General features: G+C 41.5%; 1 protein-coding gene across 2 annotated transcripts in view; it reads right to left on the minus strand.

The window, feature by feature from the left end:
* Nucleotides 1-12,611, minus strand: part of SUPT7L (SPT7 like, STAGA complex subunit gamma) — a 117,253-nt gene that overhangs the window by 43,946 nt on the left and 60,696 nt on the right. For both annotated transcript variants that reach the window (XM_086926090.1, XM_086926089.1), the window contains exons 3-4: nt 10,514-10,838; nt 829-1,066 (exon numbers count right to left, since the gene is read on the minus strand). In XM_086926090.1, coding sequence (XP_086782216.1) covers nt 829-1,066; nt 10,514-10,838 — 563 coding nt within the window. The remainder of the gene's footprint in view (nt 1-828; nt 1,067-10,513; nt 10,839-12,611) is intronic.

Genomic DNA, 12,611 nt, shown 5'->3' on the forward strand with positions numbered 1-12,611 from the left:
CATAACACTCAGCAGTTAGCAGCCAACCGGAGCTCACACAGGCTGCTCAATAACTCCCTTATACAGCTTACTCCTCTTATACTCACATAAGACATATCTGCTATGGGTCGTGCCCATCAAGCAATCCTGTAAAAGCCCACAAACCAGCCATCACTAATTGAACAGGCATTGTTTAACTGAAGTGATCTGTCACATACTTCTGGCCAATCAAAGGACTCAACGAGTGCACCACTACAGAGTCCCAACTAGCTACATACTATGACCACTTTTTTAAATCTCATAATGATTTTAAAATATAGGTTGATAACAAATTCCGTCCCAAAAGATCTCGTCACCACGTTTCTCTCCAACCATGACTGCTCAGAAGCTTAAACTTTACACAAAATATCAGGTTGGACAACCCATTGAGGTAACCAGTTTAGCAGACCAACCGCAAGAAATACCAAAAAGGGACCTGAAAACTGCTTAAAGCTGCCAACTTACTGAAAACCATAAACTTCACATCTATGTCTCACAGATTTTCATCCATCACACTGCTAAGCACCGAGTCCCATAACACGATAACAGCTTCTCTGAGGTCATCAAACACATCGTGAAAAAACTTCGCAAATAGGATCCAAAACAAAAAAACACTTCCAATCACACATGCTACAAGGTGTAGATTGTTGAGCATGTACCCAAGTGCTTCAGTGCTCTAAACAGAGGTAGTAAGCTGCAATAGAATACACTTCAAGCCCGTATTGTTAAAACCATCACATCAAATGCATGTTTTGTGGGAGCTTGCTTATCTGCTCACTTCATTTATTTTGTAAGAAAGCAACCTCCTACCAGAAGCCTGAGGTGATGATTCTGTCTCCAGGTTGGCAGAGAAGCGTTCACTTGGGGCTCCAAGGACTCCAACCGGCAAAGACTGGTCTCCAGAAGCCAAATCCCCCTCCAACTCTTCACTGATCGGGAAGGCAATGTCGCTGACAGGTTCCTCTTTAATCTTCGGGGGTTTAGTGTCTTCCGATGCCTTCTCTGGACTAACAAGCTTCTCATACTCTTCAGAGAGCTGCTTGCTGGACTGCAGAAGGATTTACAATGTACAGGTCATAGATGTGATAGGCAAAAAAAAGCACACACACATTTCAAAGCTATCTATAATACAACCATCTCTGATAAAATGACAACTGATTTTATGTGCTTACGTGTGTGTGTGTATAATTACCACCTGTATAGTTGCCACTTATATCTAAGATATTGCACATTTAATCCTACTGAACCTTTGAAATGAATAAGGCACAAAACATTGGTAATGTCACTTTGAGATGTTCTGTGGCACACACGCACAATAGAAGGGAGAGTCATCTTGATTCAGGAAAGTTCTCCAATCTCTTTCTCTCTGCCTACCCACAACCCCAGCTATTTATCACCTTTTCGCCCAGGGCTGTTATCCCACACATCTCCATCATAGGGTGATATCACACATGGCTCTTCTTAATCTTGCTATCAAGCCAAGTTTGGACCACTGTGAACAGCCTTTACACAGTTTTTCTCCTAGCTTGTAGATTTTTACTTGTACTATGTCTTTCCAAATCCAGTGATCAGTTAAATTATCACCTCAACCCAAAATGTGAAAACTTCTAATATATGCACTCTTCTTATGCTTAGCAGAAAATATATATTCTCTACCTTTTGCTCTTTCAATGTATACATGTTTTAGGTCTTGCTTACACACTGCTTTAGCAATAGCTTAAGAGATCACACAATACACACACCACATACATATACACCACACAAAACAGGTACGGAAAAGGATTTTTGGCCAGGCCTTCTTTAAGCTTACTCTGGCTTTAGGCGTTTACAGACAGGCCTGGCCTTCAGCGTTGCTTTCAGCCTAGACCATTTTGCAGATGTGGGTAGAAACACTCAGGCTTATCTCTGTTATTCAACTTCCCCTTGCTGACGTTGGAGCTGAGCGCCAATCATCTTTGAGGTGGCTTCAGGCCGGGAACCACTCTGCCACCAAGTCGAAGTCAGGCCTTAGACTCCAACTCTCAATGCACTCGCTTTGCATGCCTGCTTGCGTATATAACCACGGACCTCTGAGTGCTAGAGGTCTTCGGTGCTGCTTGGCTTGGGACAGAATGCCGGTCTCCAAGTCCCATTGTCGGTCTCAGAGTCCTTGCAGCATCAGCTTTCCTCAGACTCATCACTGTATGTCGTCCAAAAGTCCCTGCCTTTCTGCCATTAAAGCAATGAGCAGTGCAGCCTCTGTAGCAGCACCAGAGGGCATAGACGAAGTGCTGCATTAGTTTAGAAAAGTGACGGGTATTATTGTATTCAAGAAATAGGCAGATGCTAATTAGTTGTGGTCATGCTGCAGAATGGTTCCAATAGTAGCCTAAAACAATTCAATCCAGGTACACGGCTTAAGGCACCGCCTTTATAAATATGAAAGTACATGTAGGTCAAGCGTTTTAGTAACTTTTACCGTTTCCACTTTAGACTAAGTTTAAAGAAGTGTGGAATCGGGATGGGCATCGCCTGAGCAACCTTATAGAGTGAAATAGATGCCCCTAGCAGGTAAACAGATTTAGAGCACTTATGTCGATTTTGAGAGGCGTTAGACATACAAACACTTTACTGATGGAACATTGTTTTCCAAAGTGAGGCGCCAATTGCTGACAACAGTCAAGTCGTCAGTACAACTTTGTAAAGTCTCTGTCAACTGGGATTTCTAACTAAAAGGTGAAGGTCGCTCTTTACTAATCCCTGTAGCTTGTGAACACCAGCGCATTTTATAAATACAGCCATATGTGCGCGCAACGTAATGTTTTGGTCATTACCTTGCCCTCTAGATTTTTCGTCACATCTCATGGCAAATTGAACCGTCGGGCACTTAGAAGAGGTTTCAACTATTCTTCTACACACAGGGTGGACGCACATCGTGCCGCTTTCAAGGTACTCAATTAAATGCAGTATCTGTTGTAAATATTTATTGGGTCGCAGTTTAGGAAATATATAATATTCACTTATGGTTTTGTTGTTTTTTATAGATATCATCCTTGTCCAAGTCCTGAGGAGAATCTGTGAATTGTGTGGATTCGAAACGCGTTGGCTCTTGTGAGCTCGGGGGATTGTGTATATATTGTGCCTTAAGGGATGTAGCAATAATTGTTTTCCTCTTGTGTAAGCAACATTGTTTTGAAGACATAACCCCCGGTATCTTGGCCTAGGCAGGACAATTAACAACGTCTAGTTAAGAATCTAACGTCCGCTTGGTGCCTTATGTAAAAACCAGGACTGGTGGTGTACTTTCAATGTTAATGTTATTTCACATGATTGTCTAAGTTTGTTTCACTTGTCATTTTTGTCTATAATTTTTTTAGTTTTTAAGTGGAATATAACAATGTGTATTAATGTGTTTTTGTAAATGTGGTGTTCTGTAAATGGCAGGTTTCTTTTCTAAGACATGAAAAAATATGTATTTGCTTCGCTAATCTACATAATTTAAAATAAGCTAAATAAAGCAATAAGAACCCTCGAATTGATGGTCTAGGGTATTCTCTTTAAAGTGTGCAAACTAGTCCTGCTGGACACACTCTTATCTCTTGCAGAATGATTCCAAAGCACTGTAAATAATTGATTTTCCTTGTGCCAGATAGTAATCATGTCGATATTCTAATCTGTGATACCGCCCGTTTAAGGCGCAATAACATGTGCCATTTTCATCTCTTATGTGTGACGTGTCTCAGAGAACAGTACTCCAATCCTTGCCCTTAAATGGTCCCCATATCAATGTCTTGCATGCAGCACCCAAAATCCGCAGTCTTATCTACACACTCGTGTAGAGTCCCCATTGCAAGGCAGAGCCACATATACAATAATCTCAGGGCATCCCCTAAACTGTACTTGTCATGATTGCAGAACTTTGAAGTTACAAACCCTATACTGTAATGGTCACAGTTTCAGAGACCTCATGGTATTTAAATTGGCTGAATGACAGAACTAGGTTTCCTCCCACATTGAGGGTCTGAAGCCAGTACTATTCACGTTGCTATGTGGACAGGTTCACTAGTGCTTTCTGGGGAAAACATAGCTGCTAAATGGTCTGATCTCGATATTTTGTAAGCTGTGGGTAGATATCGGTCAAAGCAGACAGCCCTTTGTTGAGGGTGGTTAAAAGCAATCCAACCTCTGGCCTCCTTGTATGGCATGCATTTGTCTGCAAAAATCGTCGCCCTGCTGGCAGTTTCATACACAACCACTTCTCTGTTCTTGGCAAGCTACTGGGTGAATATATTTTAATCTTGTGCAGCACATACTTGGTTCAAGAATTCACTCACTTGTGCAAGCACTGGTTACATCCTCATTTTTGGGGACACCACTGGAGTCCAGTGTGGGTCATATGTAATGGGAGTATTAGCCCAGATGGACTATGGCTATATATTTGATGCGAAATAGCAATGAAGATGAAAATTCTGCACTACATGGATCATTTTTACACCGTGATTTAGCATGCCCAGAGCAGTGTACAGGCGGCTCACTTCACAAACCAGAACCTCTGTGCTTGCGCTTCTTCCAGTGCACTAGTCCAATGGTGATTACCTGAACAAGACACCACATTGCAATCTATGCCTCATAGGTCCTTACCAACACCTGTACTGCAGGCTAGAACCTCTCGCTTCCAACTTTTACAAACCTTCGATGGCCTAGCATTAAGAAATATTTTACGTAGGGCTGTGACACAGCAATTGCTGATGCCAACATTGGTTTTACTTTTCATGTGGAAAACACACACATACTTCCACAGTTATATCTGATGCCTTTAAACAGCAGAATTGTCTTGACAGTACCTACGGTCTTAAAGAGGAGTTCGCTTTGGGCCTCCCCCCCCCCCTTATATCAAAGCACAATTCTGATCTCTTAAGTCAGAGAAAGAGGAAAACCCCCAATGGGATTGTACAATTGTCACACACTTTCGTCAACAGCGGGAACTACTGGAAACTTTCTTATCTCATAGAGATAGTCACAGTTCGGAAATCTACAAGGGCTGTACTTAGATAAGTCGTTATAAAAATTATCATAATAAGTGCTGAATTAAAGTCGGTATGCGATCATAAACACATGCCTGTTGCATGTACACACCACTGGCAGTAATGCTGGTATTTGCCCACTTTTTACACGTTTCATGTCAATTTCCTAGCATGTATACACCAAAATTGCTTTAGATGGATCTTTTATCTGTTCTTGGTATATAATACCTTTTGACCTGATTCCAAGATCACTGAAAGTTCCTGAACTTACTGCCATGGACGACATCACATTTACTTATCGTTTTAAGTATGAACAGATGTTCCTTTACTTGCAGAATTATTCTACTCTTGGTCTTCTGATTGGTGTTTAGGTACAAATGATTGTTGCTCTATTTGCAATTACGTATTGCTTTATTTGGAGAAATTACTACTACTGAATGTTTCAAATCTTCTCTCACATAAAGTTCTATAGTAAGAACGAAATAAATGCAAAGAAAAGAAAAATGGGGCATTCCACAAGGAATTGGATGCAATGCCAACAATAAATAAGTGGGTGCAATAGTGCGGAACATCCTTGTACAGTAGGTAACTGTGAAATTAGCAGTTTCCGCTGATGTAATCCTATGTTCCCATATATTTTCCTCATCTTACTGAAATAAACTGTTAATAAAAAAACCTTTCTAAGGGAACGGCATGATGCTCAGTGCAACAGTTTGAAAAAACATGGTGTATTCTTTTGAATCTGGCTTTGACTGCTCTTTGCTTCGACTAACATGGCTGCCTCACAGCAACCTTACTGTATCCATCTTCCATTCCCAAATGTAGACTTACTTTCGGTTACATTTATTAAATATATATGTAGTGTTACTTTTATTTATAAGTAATGTTTGTAAAATTTTCACCTAAAGACTTTCAAAATACGCATTAAGGAAGTAAGTAGACTAGAGGTATGCAGAAAAGTATTCATTCGAAATGAGTTCATGACACTCTTTGTGCGAGCACATCAAGTGTACACTCATCTTTCCAAGTGGTGGTCGGCATTGCACCTCTCCATGGATGGCATTGGGCACCGATGGTTCCATTGAGAGCATGGAGTTGTGGACCTCAAAAAACGTCTTTTTCCGAGTCTAATAACCTCCGTCTCCCTCCAAGCCAACAGACAGGACACCCATTTCCCTACTCTAAAATCTTTCCTATCTCACAAGTGTATTCTTTTGCTTGCTGTCTATGGAGAGGGAATAATATATTAGCCACTACCGCCTCCACTCAATATGGGGAGCTTTAGTGTGGGGTGACAAGTAAAACCATGACAGGCCTCGATACAAACGCCAGAGAGAGCAAAATCATCTGCCCTGAATAAATCAAACTTTTGTGCACATAAAGCCACACACGAGGGTCTAAAATAACCAAGCTGAAGGTAAAGCTCATCAGATAAACCAGGCTAGCAGAAGGTCACAAGAAGAACACACAAAAAAATAATTTTGGAGCTCCTTCTAGAACACCAGCAAAAAGGCCGATGGAAAGTGGCATTTAGGAATAGTGGTTTTCGATCTGTGCTTCAAATGTTGTTTGTGAAGCCCAATTATAATCTAGGTAGCTTGTTAGATGCTATCTTTATTTACTCCAATCTGTCGTGTTCCATCAATGACTATATTCTTTCACCATGGTCACATCACTTAGCATTTCATTTCACGGTAGATCTAGGGAAACCACTTGTTATGAAATGGGGAAAAATGCCTTGGAGAGATTGGAATCGCTTCCCCTCAGAAGAAACTCGGCACACAACCTTTCCCACTCCTTTATGGCAATTTTCTAATTTTCATAGTGACGTCAACACCTTTTATTTGTTTTACAGAAGAAACTACTAACTTACCTACTAAGACAGTTTATTACTCAACTAATCAAACACACAAACCCAATCCATGGTTCAATAATTAGCTGGCTTCATTCAACCTAAAATATTTTCAGACTTTGGTGTTCCAAATAGGATTGCAACGCTAACAGCTAAATCTTCAAGCAGTAAATATAAACAACGCATTTGCTTAGCAAAATGTGAATAATACACATACCAAATTATTGATTCACCTATTATGTATGGGGACATTTTTCCTTGTTATTACGGCACTATCCTTCCTTCAGTTAATAAAGAATCGTGACTCTCCTCAGTTCATGTGCGAAATACTGTCACTTCATGCCCCAAGTCAACAGAATCAGAAATTATAATAATACCGAACTCTACTTCTTGACTACCTCCTCCAACTTGTGCACAGAGCCTGTTCAAAAGAAGTTTTTGTTTTCAGACCTTTGACGGAAACAGATTTCAGGTCACTAATCCATATTGCACAAACCAAGGGCTTTCCTATCAACAAATTCCCCACCAAAATTATGAAGCAACTAGCCAATCACATAATCTCCAATTTGTAATGTTATGTTATGAAAATTTGTAGAGCACATTGTAGAGCACATGGGAGAGAATCCTGGTGCTGAGCGGGTGAGAGTCTAGAGAAATCTTAGGGCTTAGTGGAATGACAAAGCGTGGGATGTGTGTAAACAGGAGTCCGGACGAGCCGCGGAGCCTTGAAGGTCGGTGAAAGTAAATGCGATTTATTGAGGTATGCTCGGCCAGTGTTATGAAGTTCCTTGAAAGTGTGCTTGATAAGTTTGTATTGTGCTAGTTTGTGTATGGGGAGCCAGTAGAACTCTTTCAGGGTTTTTTTTTATGAGAGGGTGGTGTGGAAGGCTGAGAGCGATTCTGGACACACAGGTCTGAATGGTTGCAGCCTTCTGGTGAGTTTTCTGTTGTACCAGGCATAGAAGGTGTGGCTGTAGTCCAGCTTGCTTGTTACTCCAGGGTGTGTGTTACAATTTTCCGAGTGCTGATTGGAAGCAGTTTAAAAATCTTCCTCGCAATCTTTAGGGTATGGAAGCATGAGACAGAGCCGGTGTTGACTTCAGGTTGTCATGTTGAGTTTGCAGTTGATGATCCTGAAGTTCAGGCCATTGAGTAGGAGTAATTGCTAGTGTCAAGGGCAAGTTGTGCAACAAATCTGTGATAGTAACGGTGACGTTGATTCGCTGTCCCGGTGTTCTGTAGAGTGGAGTGCACCTTAGCGTAAAGTTCTCTGTGAGGTAGAACTTGAGCAATAGGTGTTCCATGTTGGAGGATGAAATGTCCTTGGAGGTGGTGCATCGGATGGTGTTGTCGTGGATGATGGCGATTCCAACTCTGGGCTTGTGAAGTCAGTCCTGTCATGCGTGACGGGGGACAGGGATGCATTGGGGTTTAGGAGGTGGAGGTGAAATGTCTGTGGCAATGTCAGGTGACGATAAAAGGTTTTGCCAGGTTTCTGTGAAGAAAAGTAGTTCCAAGGCATTGTCGTGACCAGGTCCCAGATTTTGAAGGCATGTTTGGTGAGTGAGCGGGTCTTAAGGAGCATACATGCGAGTGCAGAGTGTTGTGTGGGTGGTTACAGAACTGCACAAGTACGAGGGTGGAGTGTTAGTTGCTATCAGTATAGGTGCGGTGAGTGCTGGGTATGGGTAAGTGCATAAAAACTTACAGGAAGTGCAGGAGAACACTCCTTCTGTGTGGTGTTGCGATGAAGAGGCGGCAGAAAGGTTGGGAGCATGGAGAGTCGCAGCAGGGTAGCGGAAGGATGGGGGAGGACCAGGGCTACTGGTCCTGGAAATTATCATGCTTGACTTTTGCACGCCCAATTTATTATTTTATTTATTTATTTTTTAAATCAATTCTTTGCTCAATGCTAGGTCACAGATGCTTCAAAGTGGCTACGGTTATACCTTTATTAAAGAAGCCTCCTTTGCCCCCCCCCCCCGATTCTTTGGGAAACTACTTCCTTACTTAGACAAAATGACAGAAAACTACTTGCTTTTCATCAACCTCAGTCTTTTGAAGAGTCAGATAAACTGAGTATTTTCAAACTTGTTTTAGGCCTGTCCAGAGCACCACACGTGCGATAACTTCAGTTCTTGAAGATCCTGAAATTTTGGTAGATCATTGCATTCAACACCAAAGATCATTCCACACTTCTTGCCAGAGCAAAATTATTTAGGCTTCAAGATTCCGCTATTTTGGAGTTAGAATCATTCCTCATCAGTTGACAGCAAATGGTTATCTTTCAGTTTACTTATTTCTTAGCAAATACCGTCAAAATGTTAAGTACTACAAGGTTCTAAACTGTGTCCCCTTCTATTTAACCTGTATGCGGCCCTTCTTAGCTGATGAGCCATTTAACATGGGTGTCCAATGCTATAAGCACACACAACAGGCAAACCCTGATTAGGCTCAATTAAATATACCCACGCATTCAAGTCCCTCCACTAATATTCCTAAAGCGTTGTGTTTTATTTAGCATTGATGGCCACTAATTATCTAAAATTGAACCCCGCTAAGGCCTATGTGCTAAGCACTTGGAACTGATTGAGGATCATATCACCCCAAACCTTTTCCAGTTCCATTGGTTACCATGGCTCAAAGGATCTAATTTAAAACTCTGGTTATTCTTCATAAGATTGTGAATGCCCATGCTCCATCTTTCTTTCCAAGAAAATCAACATCCATGCCCCTTCTGGAAATGTTTGACATGGGGGCAAGTTTCTTTTGGATGTTCCAAAAGTTTGCACTTCCTCCTTTTCATATGCAGCTGCTATAGAATGAAATGTGTTACCAGTAGACCTATTAACCCAACCCTCTATGATTAGGTTGAAAAAAAAGAAATAAAAACCTTACTATTCAAAGCGGTTGTTTTCCACCTTGTTAATAAAGTTCTCATTTGTTTTTATTTCTGTGAAGCTGGGATATTACGTTTAGCACCAAGAAGCTTTTGTGATTGTGAGCTTAGGAACAGAACAGATAATGACCTGTACCCGGTCAATAGGGAATGTCTTGACTCTACTTTCACTAGGTATAGTGTGTACGAAAACCTCTGGGCATTGAGGGGGAATGTATGCATTACAAGTTAGTTTCACTTTTGCCCTGCAATATGTTGAGAAAGATTTAATTGTGAATTTTACTCCCTTATAACGTGCAAATGAATATCCTGTGCACAGTTTATCACTGGAACAATAGTGACAAATTATGGCTGGATTTAGATCTTGGGGGATGGGTTACTCCATCACAACAGTGACTGATATCCTGTCCATCGAAATATAAATTCCATTATATCTTATGGGATTTATATTTCTGTGGACGGGATATCAGTCACTGTTGGGACGTAGTAACCTGTCCCCCAAGATCTAAATCAGGCCCCTAGTCACCAACTCTATGCTCAATAAGGATAATATAACACCCTCTGGTCAAAAACAACAACTTGACTGTAAACGTTGGTTAAAGAGGCACATATTTTAATGCAAATGATAAATAGGTAGGCTAACGGAACTCTACTGATTTAGAAACTCCAGCACTTGCTTTAAAGGGGGATACTAGCATCATCAGTATTCATCGCAGCAGCCAATCAGGTTTGTGGTCTTACCTGTAGCATGTAGCTGTGATAGTCTTTGATGCGCTGCTGCCAGAACTTCTGCAAGGTGAGCACACTGCCAATTCCCATCTCATGGAAAACCTGCTCCATCACATCGGGGAATGGAGTTTGCCCCAGCCTGGCTTCCCGGTCCACTGTAAATCTCAGCAGCTTGGTAAACTTCAAGCAGTACTCGTGAGCGACGTCCGTCAGGGTTTCCAGGACACTCTCATTGGCAGAGTCAAACCCAGCATGAGCCAAACCTGTGGCCACAGATTGGTACAGAAGCTGTCGGCAGGAATTCCAACTCAGCTCTGTGACAGGTTCCCCTTTGCCCCTAAAAACAGACACATTTTTATACATTTGTATTTTAAAGAGCTTAGACAGAGGCTTGGGCATGACATCAGTATTTCATCAGTTGTTTTGTGGAGATTGTAAATGTTCTTGTTCGCACCACAAATATGACAGAATTAATGATTTTCAGGAAGTCAAAAAGTGTCAGTATCCCCAAAGTACAAGGAAAAAAAGCATCACAACAAATACAATAGTTATAATGCAGAAGAGGACACTGTGATCAAAGTAACAGGGCGCCTCAGAGAGGCAAAATGAGGACACTGCCTCACAGATGCAAAATGAAGACAGAGTGGGATCGGATGTTGGAAAGGAAAAAGGCAAAATGTGAAAATGAGTGATCATGAGCAAACACGAAGGAGGACCAAGCCTTCATATATGACTTCATGTCAAACACAAACTAACATAAAAGAAACAAATTGACTATTTTTCTTAAACTCACTTGAGTGCTATTGTGATAGTGGTATCTCCAGTTCTGGCAGGTGATGCTGGGAGTCCACAGCCAATTGTACTGAAAGACTGTGCAGCACCACAGTCAGATGGTTATGTGGAAGGGCCTAGGCAGAAACCGTGTGAGTGGCAGAGCGGCAAGCGGCGACACATTTAATGGCACCACAACTGCTAAAGCAAGGTGAGAGGCTGACACGACGACACCACATTTTATACAAACTTCGTCCTCTTCACACTTATTTGAAACGCTAGTTTGGAGCAGTTAGGCACACAGTCTGATTATTACCTGGGATATTTAAAGGGGGATTGCAAGACAAAGAGCTAGTGACCCTGAGCATGTGGACTGGCCTGAAAGTTAGGCCCCTTTACCTAGTATCCCAGTCACCTTTTGCACACACAACCTGATGCTCTTTTATCCTAGTAAGAATACCCTCGCCCTGGACAAGTGTGTTGTCTCACCATTCATGTCACTTGGTCCCTATCGGACTTACTGAATATCACTCCTTAATCCCCAAACATATTCCCAGGAAATTCAAAGGGGAATTCAGAACTGTTTTCGAATGTTACAATCCTAACTAAGCAGATGTTAATCAATTGTTATATGCTATTATGCCAAGAAAGGTAAATAAAAGTCTGGTAATCAAAGCCAATTCGCCACTGCAACCACCTGCAAATGCTGAACCTTTTAATTGCTGCCAGAGCTTCTTCGTTCAATGCTGTTATTGAAGGGTGTCCCGTTAAAAGAAATTGATATGAGGACCACCATTAATAATCGTAAGAAAGTCGTGGGGGAAGCTCATGCAAATGTCCTTGATTGTTTCAAAGATGTTATTGATTGTTCTTCTGAATAAATGTTGTTGAGTTGTCTCAAGAAATAGTGGGAGCTGCTTTTGTTCAAGGGCAGTTTTCAAAGTTTCAAGAACAATATGTTGGCAAAAACTAATAGTTCTATGAATTGGTGTGTGAAGCAAATGACTGCACTGTGTTACAAGAATGTAAGAGTGAATCTACGGACTAAACTGATCCCATTAAAAAGGCAACTGTTCCAACAAATGGTCATAAGGGAACAGCCAGAGAAGAGTAAGAAGACAGGGTGAGCATGAAGGGTATGGTGGACAGGGAGGCAGCAACTGGGGAATCAGTCACAGTCCGCCTGGTAACGTTTCATGTTTAACTTGTGATCAACTAGGGGACTGGAAGCGAGAGTGCCTGAACCTACCCAATAGTTCATATGATCAGTTATAATGATCCAATGTCACTCCTTCTACACTGAATCAATATTCAATGTTTTAGGACAGCCAAAAGATAG

Source organism: Lissotriton vulgaris, chromosome 6 (genome assembly GCF_964263255.1).
Source record: "Lissotriton vulgaris chromosome 6, aLisVul1.2, whole genome shotgun sequence".
NCBI lineage: Eukaryota > Metazoa > Chordata > Amphibia > Caudata > Salamandridae > Lissotriton > Lissotriton vulgaris.